At 30.7% G+C, this 16,457-nt stretch overlaps 2 protein-coding genes across 2 annotated transcripts; both read right to left on the bottom strand.

Moving 5' to 3' along the window:
- Positions 1-1,369: 1,369 nt before the first annotated feature.
- On the bottom strand, positions 1,370-2,586 carry LOC131033806 (chaperone protein dnaJ 8, chloroplastic-like). Its single transcript, XM_057965092.2, has 3 exons — positions 2,096-2,586; positions 1,785-1,853; positions 1,370-1,653 (listed from the first exon to the last, which is right to left on the bottom strand). The coding sequence occupies exons 1-3, from the start codon at positions 2,315-2,317 to the stop codon at positions 1,420-1,422; spliced, it is 525 nt and encodes a 174-aa protein (XP_057821075.2). The 5' UTR covers positions 2,318-2,586; the 3' UTR covers positions 1,370-1,419.
- Positions 2,587-12,318: 9,732 nt separating this feature from the next.
- On the bottom strand, positions 12,319-13,364 carry LOC131033808 (chaperone protein dnaJ 8, chloroplastic-like). Its single transcript, XM_057965093.2, has 3 exons — positions 12,922-13,364; positions 12,726-12,794; positions 12,319-12,594 (listed from the first exon to the last, which is right to left on the bottom strand). Exons 1-3 carry the CDS (start codon positions 13,141-13,143, stop codon positions 12,364-12,366), a joined length of 522 nt encoding a protein of 173 aa, XP_057821076.1. The 5' UTR covers positions 13,144-13,364; the 3' UTR covers positions 12,319-12,363.
- Between the last annotated feature and the right edge of the window lie 3,093 nt (positions 13,365-16,457).

Raw genomic sequence — 16,457 nt, 5'->3', positions numbered from 1 at the left:
CTAGATTTGGTTTGGAGTTTGTTTTTGGCCAACTATTTTGTATTTACATATTATACCTAATTAGGAAGACCTAATTGGTGTTCTTAAGGTTGTAGTCCGTATATAAAGGGTAGAGTCATTGTGAAGAGTGATAGATAAGGGTTTATGGTGTGCTAAGCATATGTGAAGCAATACGGTGGTTATAAAGTGTTATAATTTTTGACATGTTTTAAATTGTGAATTGTGATCAACATTTCAGTGGATGTGGTTCCTTACAGTTCAAATCTATTGATATATTTTTATAAGATGTATTGTATCTTACCTTGAAGAAGTGATCTTCAGTGTTTGAAAGTTCCTTTTGTATCTTTCCCTAAGGTTGTGTGCCTTAGCTTTGCAAGTCATCTCAAGGGAAGTGAACTCCTTGGCCTTTGGCCTTAACATTGTAATTAGTTTGTCATATAGTGAGATAGTTCTCACCATGGTTTTTTCCCAATTTGGGTTTTCCACGTAAAAACCTTAGGGTTCTTGTGTGGTTGTTTTATGGTTTCAATTATTTTATTTCATGCATATGTTAGATGGAATCAATGTTTAGTAAAAGTTTAAATTTGGCTAAGTTGTAGTGTGTAGTTATTTACCTCTCCCCCCCTCCCCCCCACCTCACCTTTCCCCCCTTCTCAACATCCGGTTGTGTTTAACAAGGGTTAGGGTACAACAACAAGCAATTTGATTTTGTTAGCCTAGTTCTTCAAGCCCCATTATGTGAATATAAATGTCTCTCAACTTAATTACAATATGTTATCACCATGTATATTGTGAATTTTCTTATAGAAGGATTTTTAAATTTATTGTGCCACAATATGTTTGAGAGATTATCTCAAAAAATAATCATATCCATATTACAAATATAAATAACAATTAGATTTCTAAATTCATTAAGAATATCTTGATGTTGAAAATAAAAAATGTTTAAGAACTCCTCACAAATATGTAATAACCTATACTCTACAACTTTCCTAAACAATCAAAATAGATTGAAAAATGATAATTTAAATTTTACAATGTAGAAGAGAATGTAAGATGAAAAAATGTTATAATCTTCATTCTATAATTACAAAACAAAAAACAAAAACAAAATGTAAAATACATATTACACTTTATTAATATTCAATATGAAAAATAATTATAATGATTGAAAATTCACTTTTGTAATGTATAACAACATGCATGTAAATAATTTGTAATTATGATAGTTCTTATAACTGCCATATTACACATGAGAAACAAAATGTAAGAATGAAACAAACAGCTTGAAAAAGTTTTAAGATGTTTCCTTTAAAAAAAAGAATTGCTCAAAAATAAAAGCAATTAATTTAATGTTAACTTAGGCGTTTCTCTTACAAAAAAGGAAAGCAATTGCTCAAAAAATAAAGGCAATTACAATCAGATATAATAGTTTATGTAATGATTGGAATAATTTGTGCTTGGGCAACCACCTTCAAATCCCATCCATTCTTCCCATTCACCACCATAATAGTTAATATAATTGGAATAATCTCTGCTTGGCCTACCACCTTCAAATCCCATCCATTCTTCCCATTTACCGAATCCCATGTAATCCTCATCACCATAATACTCCTCTTCCTCATTTACCTCCATCAAAGCAGACATCACAATCTGCACCATCACCATAAAATGGAAGAATTATGAGAAAAAACATAACAATCCCATGCTACTGATAAAAAAATATTGCAAACATTACAAAAAATCACAGATACATTCACAAATTTCATATGTTTAAAAGTTACCTGATAGGCTTCATTGATCTTGTGAAACGTCACACCGTAATTCTCTCCTTTACAGACATGAGGATGATACTGAAAATGACAACACACAGTAACATCATTCTCTGAAAATATACAAAAACTTAAATAAAGAACTAACATTCCCTTAATCCATTCTTAGAATAAACAAGCAAGAGACGAGATTACACAGTTTTGCTTCCCTTTTTCCAAAATCTGAAAACTTGTCATACACACCCATATACCCTGTTCTTTCAATACAATTAACAGAATGGAAGAACTAATATGGAAGCTAAATCAACATTTTATTCGAGTACCTGCAAGGCAAGCCGTTGATAAGCTTTCTTGAATTCCTTTTGGGTGGAATTGGATTTCAATTTAAGCAGCTTAAACTCTTCTTTCAGCATCCCACAACTAACAGACGCCTTTGCTCTAACATTTCTTCTGCCCCACAATTTTCTGTCTTCCCCATCTTTTATTCCAAACATGGGATTGGAATTCCCATTGGCACACACCACCTTTCCAACTGCAACTGCCATTACAGATTCCAAACCCAACTGCAAAATAAAAACCAGATCTCCCTGATTTTACACCAAAGTAGTGAATTAAAGATAATCTGCAATGCAGGCCTCAAAATGCACTAAAGTCCTCCAAACTGGTATGGAGAAAAGAATATATCCCAAAATTTCTGAGTCAAAAAACCAGAGCATAGAAAATATGATCCTGCTGAAGCGATGGAGGTTTATATAGAGTTGAGGGGCAGATGGGACTTTTATTAGTTTTGAAAAAAAGCAAATCAGGATGAAAACGTGACGTGGTGTCCCAAAACACTGTCATGACGGGGACCATTGGATTAGCAATTTAATATATTCAGTCGAATGCATAACGCGTTATGTTTCTTATTTTAGCGTACGGAACTGTGTTGAACTTGATATCATTCCAGTGTCTGCATGGAGAAACTATATTTATGCGTTTAAGTAATTCCAAGGAAAAGGATAAGTTGTATTTTAAGGACTCAATTTTTGTGTTTTGCCGCTGCTATGCCACGTGTTATCTGCCTGTTGATTTCTTGCATGGAGAGCTATCTTTATACGTTCAAGTACGTCCAAGAATAAGGATAATTTTTATTTTAAGGACTGATTCTTTGTGAATATCCGCATCGATGCCACGTGTTCCACGTTTAAGAGGCTTGATGCCACATGTGCGAAGACTCTTTCTTTGTCCGAAGAAACGCGTGGCAATTTGGGGCACTTATTGCTTGTGGTAGCTCAGTTTGATTTGATAAAGAAGGGTTATGAATGCGATTGATTTTTAAATTTGAGGAAAGATTAAGTTATGTGTAGGTATCAAATTCTAATATAAGAATAGAATTAAGAAATAAGAATTAGGGAATTTTAATATTTATATATGAAAATATCAAATCAATAAATTCATTTTTAAAGATTTTAAGTAGTTGTGTAAGATACGTGTAGACATCAAATTATTATATCAAATTTTATAATTTAATGTTTCAAAACATTATCATAATTTAATATTGGTGAATTTGAATTCTCATTAAAATAACATATTTATCTTTAGATTATATAGAAAGATATCACATTTGTTCATTATTCCACTTAAAAATTTAATATTATTATATTGTAATTAATACTAAATTATTATTATATTTAAATATTATAATAAATAATAAATTATTATTCATATATGATTATATTATTGTTATTATATTACCAAATTATTATTATTATTATTTTATATAATATTATTTTTATAGAATAATTGATTGATCAATTAAACTCAAGTGAGTAGGAGGTGGAAGTGAAGATATAATAAGCATTAAATAACTAAAAATTAGTTAATTAAGTGCATGGAAGTAAAAAATAAATAAAATAAAAATAAAATATAATAGTATATATATTTTTTAATGCATTAAGTGTCACAAACACATCAAATTAAATGCTTCTATTTTTTATTGATTTTGGATCCATAAATCTAAAACGCTTTTGACAAAATTATTAACTTATTATTATATTATGATATTGAAATTAATATTAAATTAGTATTAAGAAATGATTATATTATTATGTTTTAATATATTTTTATTTTTACATTTTTATTAAACTCTCAATGAAAGAAAAATATCTATTAAGACTACATTTATTTTAATTTTTTTTTTTGGCAAAAGTGGACGAACCACGATTATATTTATTATAATAGTAAATTGGTTCAAGATCTCATGGAGGAAAGAACTAGTTAAGAAAACCTCAAATCCTCGCTCAAGATTACAATGTATAAGAGGAATCCACCTCTGAAGATGAAACCTACATACCTCTAGAGCTATATAGAAATATAATACATCCCAAAAACCTAAATATAGTACTCATAAATGGTGCTAAAAAATTACCCAAAAAACACCAAGCAATCAGTATATCCAAGGACTAACATAGTCCAAACATGACACTTCAAAACTTGTCATGAGATAACTAGCTTGAGTAAGCCATTTAGAGACCATAATAAAAAACCACCAAATAATCAGTGTTTCTTTCACGATATACATATACAAGTATCAACTCCCCTTTATCAGACAAAAATTCTTTGTCAGTAACTCCCCTTTATCAGACAAAACTTCTTTGTCAGTAACTCCCCTTTATCACAAGAAAAACATCAACCAAATTACCTCCTTCAAAGTTAACAAAATGAGGCTACCAAACAAAGCCATGAACAAAGATAGGGGACATATAGCATATTATTGCAAAAATTCCATGTTAAAAATTCACTCCTCCATTGGCTATGAACCCGAGTAAGAACATTCTCCAACACTTAAAGTGGCAAAAGAAACTACTAGACCTTCGACATGGTCAGTTAATTGGTGAAGCTCATTGATATGGTTGAGAACAAGCCTAACAGGTGGAGAATTCCGATTAACCTACATCACCTCCTCGTTATCCACTTGTAATGGTGGGTAGAGAGAAGAGGATCCTAATTGGCCATGATCATGGCCTAAGATAGCTAGAATTGCGTGTAGCTTCAAAAAGATTCTACTCTTCAAATCCAAACTCAACACTCTACCCACATTGCAGACAACTATCTGAAAGAGTCTCACATTTTGAAGAGACAAAGACCGCTTGATACTGTCAAAGATTAGGGGAAATTTCTCATGATTTAGCAAGAAATGCCTAGGGAATAGGCTTCCTACTTTAGCTTGATCATTCCAGAGATCATAGTGACGAATAGCCTCTAGAAGTTGACTATCATCCAAATATCTACCCTAAGAGTTTTAAGGACGATATTTTTTAATGGAACCTATGACTGCATTACATCAACTATGTTGGATAGGAAAATTAAAACCAGTTGGGAGGGAAAAATAAACCTCTTTTCCTGTGGGTAAAGGATTTCCTCACCAATTATCCTCTGAATGCTACGTTTGCAATGCTAGCTGGTGATATTGAAGGCAATTCCCAAATGCTCATCTATGATATGGTCCTCGAACGACATCTCCCAAGCACCAACCCTCAAGGAAATTCTATAGTTTCGTAGGGAAAAATCCATTATGCACTGAAAAAAGCAAAGCAAGCAACAAGGGAGATATGCATCTGAAGAAAAGATACTTGAGCAAATTTGGATAAAATAGTCACTAGCTTTATGCGAACCAAGGAAGGCATAAACAATTGTAATATACTTCACCAAAAATCATTTCCAATCCTTTCCATATGGTGTCAAATAATTAATCACTCTGAACTACATGCGTGAACTGAATCATGCAATTATAACATGAACTGGATAGGAGTGTCGCATGTGTGAGAGAATATGAGTAAGTAGCATCAATCTTATGGTGCTCATAGGTAAGTAACTTAGGCTGCCAACATACAACCAGCAAGGATGGAGGAATAATACATCAAGCAACTCGAGATAATATAATACGACTATGAAATGTATCGTCTTGCTCACAAGAGGTTCGAGGCAAAACGTCCAATTAACAAGCTGCAAATTGAAGGTAATAAAACTATTAAATCTTCTGAAAATAAAACAAGAAGCTACTCCATCATGAAGAGACCTTTTTTAATGAGAATGAGGAATCTGATAGCCGACTATCCATTTCCTTTTTCAGAATTGATAATTATTGCTAATTGAGGAAAATTTTCTATATTAAAATGTGAAAGTGAAGAATCCACTTCCAACTTGTCACAACCTAGATTAGCCAGAGAATCTACTGCTCTATTACCTTCCCTGAATACATGAGAGATGCAACATTCATCAAACGAGTCTAACAACATCCACTCTTGATTTAAAATGTAAGAAATTCTTCAATCAAATGAACATCGGGATATGCAAGCTTTAACTATGATAACATAATCTCCTTCAACATGGATCTGAGAGAACCTTAATTTTTTTGCCAATGTCAATCTAGCTAATAGGGCAAGAGCCTCCGCCAAATTATTTGTTCCAGGAGGAATAGGAGAATATTTAATTGCCAAAAGATGACCTAAATGATCTCTAATGCAAGCTCCAATCCCCAAGTGATGCAGGAGCATCCCCGATTCACAACAATCTTGCATCAACCAAAAACATTTTCTTTTATGTTTTGTTTTCTATTTGTAGTTCAATTTTCCTTTTGTGTGTCCCGGTTTTTTGCTCACCAGTTCCTGTGGAGTTGGATTCTAATTGAATACTTGATCATTATTTCTTTCTTTCAAACCGCATCTCATTTGGATCACATTTCGACAAGATATCACTACCGGTTCCCTTGATAGTCTCTTGTTACCGGTTGCCTGAGACCTATTCTAGTGATCTACTGGAACCCATTCTAAAGCTTGCAGATCCTTGGACGTTGATCTCAATGTTTCTTGGTGTGTGGCCGACCTTCTACGTTTCATCCTTTGGATTTTTTAGAGGAATCTCTTGATGGAGGCTGACCTTGTTCATTTTGCACGTTAGGTCTTGTTCTTTGGGTTTTGATCCTTTTTGGGCCAACCAGATCCTTTGGATCGATATATATATTTGTAATCATACGTTAGAATGTAATCAATCAGGAATCAAAGAGTATCAGATAGATAGACTATGCCCAGAAGATAGATCTTTCTATTCAAGGTCTCGGTGTGACCTATTCTACCAGGCCTGTGTGCCGGTATGTTGTAACCAGGTTGTTACCAGTTGGATGTAATTAGCTTTCATGCAATAAAACTATCTGTTATGCATTGCCTCCATCATATTTGCGTGATTCCATTGTGTTTACTCTTGTTGACCGGTTTGGACTAATCTCCTTGAGGTCTCTCCTCGACGGTGACTGCACCAAGTGGTATCAGAGTGAAGTTCATTCCAGAGGTTGCATGTCCTGAATCTTATTGTAGGGTGCGGATCCGACCTGCAATTGCAGAAGACTAGCGTCGATCAATGGCATGGAGAGGAACTAGAAATGGTGGAGCGCGTGGGAATGCAGACCCTGTTGTAATGGAGATGTTGCGAGGAATAGAAGTTTGGTTAGAAGCTGTGGAGACAACCCAGAGAAGAGGCCGACATGTTGAGGATGTGAGCGAAGATGAAGGGTAAGAAGCCCCGACAGAACAAGTGAACCTATCGGTAGTTGATCCAGAGGAGGAAAGGTTTTTAAGGGTTTTGAGTAGGGCAAACACTAAACCTCATTTTAACCCACCGGAATATGATGGGAAGTTAGATTCAGATGAATTGATGGATTGGATCTCGAAGATGGAGAATTATTTTAACTTTGAAAACACTGCAGAAGAGAGGAAGGTGAAGTATGCCTGTACTCGGTTGAAGGGTCATGCATCTCTTTGTTGGGAGCACTTGCAAGTTGATAGGCAAAGAAGAGGTAAAGAAAAGATTAAGACGTGGGATAGGATGATTATAAGTTAAAATCAAAGTTTGTCTCGACAAATTATCAAGTATATTTGTTCCAAAAGTTGCAGAATCTAAGACATAAGGAATCTAGTGTGAAGGAGTACACCTAAGCATTTTACAAGTTGAACATCAGATCCAGACACGTTGATGATGAAATTGAACAAATTTCAAGATATTTGAATGGATTATGGATGTCTATACAAGATGAACTCAGTATGATCAAATTAGAGAGTGTTGAAGAGGCTTACCAGTATGCAATACAGGCTAAAGAGAAATTGAATAAAAGACATCAGCAGAGGCAGAGAGGTAGAGGTGGAATGTTTATCGAAGGAATATTTCAAGGAGGAAGAGGATACACTAGAGGAAGAGGAACCAATATAAATCATAACAAGGAAAAGGAAGTGAGAAAGGAAGGTAATTCATACTAGAAGGATGATAGAAATTTCTACTGGAGGAGAGAACCGGATGGTTACCATATGAGAACTTTGGAAGACAAGACAAAAGGACATTCAAAGGAACTTGTTTTAAATGTGGAGGAGAAGGACACCATGCATTTGAATGTAAGAAGTTAGAGGCTACTAGAAGAGTGACAGTGGTGGAGGAGAACCCCACCAGATCAGAAAATAATCCCGAAGATGGAGGACTGTTGATGGTAAGAAGAGCTTTGTGTCATACCGAAGGAGATAGAGAACACTTGTAGAGGAGGAAATCGTTCAAGGCTAGATGTAAGGTATCTGGTAAGTGTTGTAAAGTTGCTATTGATAGTGGTAGTTCGGATAATCTTGTTTAAGAAGAGATGGTGAATAAGTTGAAATTGGTAAGGTGAAGCCTCTTTTAGAGATAATTATAGGATAATATTTTTGTTGAATATATTCAATGGTAAGATGAAGTTTCTTCTAGAGAAAAATTATACTCCTTATAAGATCTCCACAGAACCTACCTTTAACATAAACTAATAGGTGTAAAAAAGTCAAATATACTAATATGTTTTTGTAAATAATCATTTTAAAATATTAAATATCACATTCTTTAATCAATGGAACATTATTCATTTTAGAGAAGGTTTACATGCATGAATCAAACCCAAAACATCTTTTCAATCTATTTTTTTGTACATGCTTTCTAATCTCCACTACCTTTTTTAATTGACACTTGAAATAATAGTTACCTATTGTGATGGCAGTAGACCTTTCAATATAAAGATTGTCCTTACATTTTAAGCAATGGTCTACTAAAAAATTTAGTTTCTTTTTCAAATAGATCTCAACATCATGTTCCTTCATCATGTTTCATATGTGTATGAATCCCTTTTTGCAAATATAAGCAACCCCACAACAACATTCAATCATATGATCCTACTTTTCAAACAACATTTAAGTGATATTTTGTTAATCTTAAAACCTTTTTTAATATGAAAAATGTTCAAATATTTTCTATGCCAAGATTCACAAAATCTTGTTCAAATTCATTTAATATAGAAAAAGAAATATTTTGGGTCACATATTAAAGTTGCATATTCTTACCTGTTAGCATGGTCATCTAGCCTATATTATCAATCTTTGTCCCTTATTAGTTAGGTTAACCCTCAACCACTTCTCAAAAAACTCATGACATTTTGGGGAGATTAGATTTCACAACTAAATACTCATGGGTTAGTTTAATTTGATTAAGAAGGGTTATGAATTCTGTTGATTTTAAAATTGAGATTTTGTAAGAAGATTTCACTTTTTAAGTAGTTTGCATGTGTTAGTAAAATTAAGTCATATAAGAGTATAAATTGCAAGATTAGAATTAAGAATTAATTTTATTTTTTATTTTTATATTATATTAGTAAAATTAAGTTATATGTGGGTTTCAAATTATGAGATTGGAATTAAAAATTAAATTTTTTTGAATTGGAATTCATATAAAAGGATCAAGTCTAGGAATTCATTTTTAAGAATTTGTATTGTATTAGTGGAAGCAATTATGTAAGATACATATGGGAAATATACCACTAGATCAAAACTCGTAGTTGAGTACTTGTAAATTTAAGTACACCGTAAATGATTAACTTAAAATATTGACATATCAACAAGATTAGGAATTTTTAAATGGTGGTTTATATTGATATATAAGTAGGAGGGGCGACTCCATCCCAACTAAGATGTCAAGATCACATTCCAAACCCTCGTGCATTCTTGTAGGTAAATAATTTTGTTGGGTATGTTGAATGGTAGGTTAAAGCCTCTTATAATTATAATTATAGTCATTATAAGATCTACAAAACTCATCTTTAATGTAAAGTAATAGATCTGAAAAAATAAATCAAATGTATTAATTTGTAAACATTAATTTTAAAATATTAAATGAAATCTCTATAATTATAGTCATTATAAGATCTATAAAACTCATGGGTTAGTTTAATTTGATTAGAGAGGGTTATGAATGTTGTTGATTTTAAAGTTGAGATTTTGTTAAAAGGTTTTACATTTTTTAAGTAGTTTGCATTGTATTAGTAAAATTAAGTACTCCTTAGTCTTTGGCCCTTAGCTGGAGAGGTTCAACCTAAGGTTCGTGCTCTGGTATCAGGTAGCTAAAACGACTTTGTGGATGAAAAATCCTCCATCAAAAAGAGTATAAATTGCAAGATTAGAATTAAGAATTAATTTGATTTTTTATTTTTTGCATTGTATTAGTAAAATTAAGTTATATGTGGGTATCAAATTATGAGATTGGAATTGAGAATTTAAAATTTGTGAATTGGAATTCATATAAAAAGATCAAATCAAGGAATTTATTTTTTAATAATTTGTATCATATTAATGAAAGTAGTTATGTAAGATATATATCGGCAACACACCATTAGATCAAAACTTGTTGTCTAATATTTGTGAATTTGAGTACATGCTTAAAGAATTAACTTAAAATATTTTATTTCTAAATATTTTGACATGCTGACAAGAATACAAATTTATAAATAATGGTGTATATTGACATGTAAGTAGGAGGGGTGATTACAATCCAACTAAAATTTCAAGATCATTGTCCAAGCCATCACCCAATTTTGTAGGTAAATTATTTTGTTGTGTATGTTGAATGGTAGGTTAAAGCCTCTTATAAATATAGTTATGGTTATTATGAGATCTACAAAACTTACCTTTAATTTAAAGTAATAGATGTGAAAAAATAAATCAAATGTATTAATATGTAAACATTATTTTTAAAATATTAAATGATGCATATTTAACCAAGGAAACATATTTTAATTCATTGAAGCTCTCCACGCATGATTCAAGCCCAAAACGACATCTCAAATCAATTTATGCACATATATATCTAATTTCCACTGTACCTATTTCAATTGCCACCTAGAATAATTGTTCTCTATTGTGATGGCTATGATCCCTTGATTGCAAATGTTGTGCTTAGATTTTAAGCACTACTCTACTAAAACTATAATTTTTTTCATTTTCATAAAGATGTCAACATCATGTTCTTTCATCCTGGCTTATTAATATTCACAAGTAGTCTACGACAATATTCAATCATATGAATCCACTTTTTAAACTTGATTTAAGTGACCTTTTGTCAATATTATAATCTTTTTTAACTTAATCTTTAATATAATTTTTAAAAAATATTTCTACCTTGAGATTCATTTAAGCTTGTCCATATTCATTTAGTATAGTGGAGAAAATATGTAGTATCACATTAAAGTCGCATAGGCTTACTTCTTAGCATGACCATCTCCAACCTAATTAAAAAATCCTCAAAATTTAATTGCCCATGGCATAATTCATCTTAAATACCAATTTTAACTATTCAATTCATTTCTCTACACCAATCAATATCACAAATCCAAAGGTGTTCCTAACAATATTCTCTAAAATACTTTATTTTTAGTTCAATGATGTTATAACACATGCAAAGAGTTATGATTTGATTAGGATTACATATAAATTATGAGTACAATTACTATTAGGCTTAGGGTTAGGCTACAACAACAAGATTTTTGATTTTGTGAACCTAGTTCTTCAAGTGTCATTATGGGTATATAAATGTCTCTCAGCTTAATAAATATGTTATCACAATGTATAGTATGACTTTTCTGGTAGAAGGATTTGTAACCTTAATGTGCCACAATATGTTTGAAAAATTATCTCTTAAATAAATCATATGATCTATATTACAAATATAAATAGCAATTAGACTACTAAATTTGTTAAGAAAATCTTACTACTGATGTTGAAAATATAAAATGTTTAAGAACTCTTCACAAATGTGTAACAACTTCATATACTCTACAATTTTCCTAAACAATCAAAATAAATTGAAAAATAGTCATTTAAATTTTACAATGTAGAATTGAATGTAAGATGAAAATACATTATAATCTTCATTTTATAATTACAAAACAAACAAAATAAACAAAATGTAAAATACATATTATACATTATAAATATTCAATAAAAAATAATTATAATTATTGAAAACTCACTTTTGTAATGTATAATAAGATAGCAAAACAAAACAATTGCTCAAAAAATAAAAGCAATACATATAATAAAAAAAATTGATTTTCTACTCAAATCAAAACAACTATACAAAAATAAAAGCAATTGCTGAAGTATAATAATTACATTTATCTATTAGATCACAATCAGATATAAAAGTTAACTTGAGGTGTTTATCTTAAAAAATAATTAGATTACGGTTACATATCAGCTGCCACTGTAAATCGATCACATCAGGTATCATAGTTAATGTGATTGGAATAATTTGTGCTTGGACAACCACCTTCAAATCCCATCCATTCTTCCCAATCATCACCATAATAGATAATATGATTGGAATGATCTCTGCTTGGTATACCACCTTCAAATCCCATCCATTCTTCCCATTTACCGAATCCCATGTAACCCTCATCACCATAATACTCCTCTTCCTCATTTACCTCCATCAGAGCAGACATCACAATCTGCACCATCACCGTTAAAGGGAAGAATTATGAGAAAAAAATAACAATCCCATGCTACTGACAGATAATATTGCAAACATTAAAAAAAAAATCACAGATACATTCACAAATTTCACATGTTTAAATGTTACCTGATAGGCTTCATTGATCTTGTGAAACATCACACCGTAATTCTCTCCTTTACAGACATAAGGATGATACTGAAAAATGACAACAAACAGTAACATCATTCTCTGCGAATAGAATCTAACTGTTAAAGAACTAACATTCCCTTGATCCATCCTTAGAATAAACAAGCAAGAGATGAGATTACACAGTTTTGCTTACCTGCAATGCAAGCCGTCGATAAGCTTGCTTGAATTCCTTTTCGGTGGAATTGGGTTTCAATCTAAGCAACTTATACTCCTCTTTAAGCTTCCCACAACTAACAGACGCCATTGCCCTAACATTCCTTCTGCCCCACAATTTTCTGTCTTCCCCATCTTTCCTTCCAAACATGAGATTGGACTTCCCATTGGCACCCACAACCTTTCCAACTGCAACAGCCATTACAGATTCCAAATCTAACTGCTAAAACAAAAACCAGATCTCCCAAATTTTACACCCCTGACAGAATTAAAGATAATCTGCAATGCAGGCCTCAAAATGCACTAAAGTCCTCCAAACTGCTACGGAGAAAAGAATATATCCCAAAATTTCTGTGAGCCACCAGAGCATACAAAACATGATCCTGCTGAAACAATGGAGGATTAAATAGAGTTGAGGCCTAAATCAAGACAAAGCAGATGGGACTATTATTAGTTTTCAAAAAAACCCAGTCAAAAATATGCAATGGATAAGAGAAAACGTGACGTAATGTCCCAAAACACTAGAAATGGATTAGCAATTTAATCTGCTGGGCAAAACGCGTTATCTTTCAGTTCAAATTTCTTATGTTGATATCTTCCGAGTGTGTGCATGGACAAACTATTTTTATTCTTCCTATTCTTATGCATTTAAGTACTTCCAAGAATAAGGATGTGTTTTAATATATTAAGGACTCATTCTTTGTGCTTGTCCGCGTCGATGCCACGTGTTCCGCGTTTAAGCGGCTTCTTTCATGCCACATGTGCGACAGCGACTTGAAACGGCGAAGACTCTTTCTTTGTCCCAAGAAACCCATGTGGCAATTTGGGGAGCTCATAACTAATTGCTTGTGGTAGCTCAGTTTGATTTTTAAATTTGAGGAAAGATTAAGTTATGTAGGGGTATCAAATTCTAAGATAATATAAGAATTAAGAATTAGTGAATTTTAATATATGAAAACATCAAATCAACAAATTCATTTTTAAAGATTTTGAATTATATTAATATAAATTCTAAGATAAGATAACGATTAAGAATTAGTGAATTTTAATATTTATATGAAAACTTCAAATCAACAAATTCAATTTTTTAAGATTTTGAATTATATTAATAAAAAGATTTTGAATTATTTTAATAAAAGACATCAAATCATTATATCAAATCTCATAACCTAATGTCTTAAAACACTGTTATAACTTAACATTTGTGAATTTGAATATTCATTAAATTATCATACCTATCCTTAGAGGGATATAGGTAAAGTATATGGAAATATATCATATTTGTTCATTATTCTACTCAAATTTCTTTTATATTATTATATTATAATTAATATTAAATTATTATTATATTATGATATTGTAATTAATATTAAATTATTATTCAGATATGATTATATTATTATATTTTAATATATTATTATTTTTATATCACCAAGTTATTATTATAATATTTTATTAATTTTTTTAATACATTAATTGATTGATCAATTAAACTCAAGTGAGTGAGAGGTGGAAGTGAAGATATAATAATCATTAAACAACTAAAAAATAATTAATTGAGTGCATAGAAGCAAAAAATTAAAAAATAAAAATAAAAAAAATAATAAAATGTGTTTTTGCTTTTCATGCATTAAGTGTCACAAACACATCAAATTAAATGCTTCTGTTTTTTTTTTGATTTCGCATCCTTAAATATAATACACCTTCAACGAAATAATTAAATTATAATATTATAATTAATATCAAATTATTATTAAGATATGATTATATTATTATGCAATATATTTTTATTTTTTATATTTTTACATTTTTATTAAACTCTCGACTAAAGAAAAAATCTATTAAGACTAGATTATTATTATATTATTATTATATTTTTATATCATTATATTTATTCTTATTCTTATCCTTGAGAAATAAATGTATAATTTTTAGTGAGAGGAGAAAATAAATAAAATATTTTCTTTGCTTTTCATGCATTAAGTGTCACAAACATGTCAAATTAAACGCTTCTAATTTTTATTGATAAATGTTTTTGCATTCATATGTTAAATTGTAATATATCTTCGACGTAAAGATTAACTAATAATATTTCTTAAACGAACTCACTTTTTAAAGACTTTCTATCATACCAAGAAGAATAAGAATTTGTGAATGGTGGTGTATATTGACATGCACATAAGAGGGGGGATTCCATACCCACCTAAGATGTCAAGATATTGCTCAAATTGTTGTGTAATTGTCTAGGCAAATCTTTATGTTAGGAATGTTGAATGGTAAGGTGAAGCCTCTTTTAGAGATAATTAGAGGAAAACATATTTTTGTTGAATATATTCAATTGTAAGATGAAGTTTCTTCTAGACAAAATTACACTTCTTATAAGATCTCCATAGAACCTATCTTTAGCGTAAATTAATAGGTGTAAAAAAAATCAAATATACTAATATGTTTTTGTACAAAGAATCATTTTAAAATATTATATATCATATTTTTTAATCAATGGAACATTATTCAGTTTAGAGAAGTTTTACATGCATGACTCAAACCCAAAACATATTTTCAATTTAATTTTTTGTACGTGCTTTCTAATCTCCACTACCTTTTTTAATTGGCACTTGGAATAATAGTTCCCTATTGTGATGTCTTTGGACCTTTCAATGTAAAGATTGTGCTTACATTTTAAGCACTAATCTACTAAAACTTTTGGTTTATTTTTCAAATAGATGTCAACATCATTTTCTTTCACCATGTTTCAAATATGTAATCACATTTTGCAAATATAAGTAGCCCCACAACAACATTCAGTCATATGAGTCCACTTTTCAAACTTGATTTAAATGATCTTTTGTTAATCTTAAAAGCTTTTTTAATATGAAAAATGTTCAAATGCTTTCTATGTCAATATTCACAAAATCTTGTTTGAATTCATTTAATATAGAGAAATAAATATGATGGGCCACATATTAAAGTTGCATATGAACTTGCCTCTTAGCATGGTCATCTAGCCTATTATCAATCTTTGTCCCTTATCAATTAGGTTAACTCTCAACCACTTCTCAAAAAACCCATGACATTTTGGGGAGCTTAGATTTCACAACTAAATACTCATGGGTTAGTTTAATTTGATTAAGAAGGGTTATAAATGTTGTTGATTTTAAAATTGAGATTTTGTAAGAAGATTTCACTTTTAAAGTAGTTCGCATTGTGTTAGTAAAATTAAGTAATATAAGAGTATAAATTGCAAGATTATAATTAAGAATTAATCTATTATTTTTATTTTTTATAATTGTATTAGTAAAATTAAGTTATATGTGAGTATCAAATTATGAGATTAGAATTAAGAATTTAAAATTTGTGAATTGGAGTTCATATAAAAAGATCTAGTCAGGGAATTCATTTTTAAGAATTTGTATCATATTAATGAAAGCAATTATGTAGGATATTAAAGATTATCAAACCAAGTTCTTCTCTTCAATGATACTCAACCTCCCTTTTAGAGGCTTGATCATTTCTTGC

Source organism: Cryptomeria japonica, chromosome 3 (genome assembly GCF_030272615.1).
Source record: "Cryptomeria japonica chromosome 3, Sugi_1.0, whole genome shotgun sequence".
NCBI lineage: Eukaryota > Viridiplantae > Streptophyta > Pinopsida > Cupressales > Cupressaceae > Cryptomeria > Cryptomeria japonica.
Note: the sequence above shows the minus strand (reverse complement) of the source record. Positions and strands in the feature narration are given on the sequence as shown.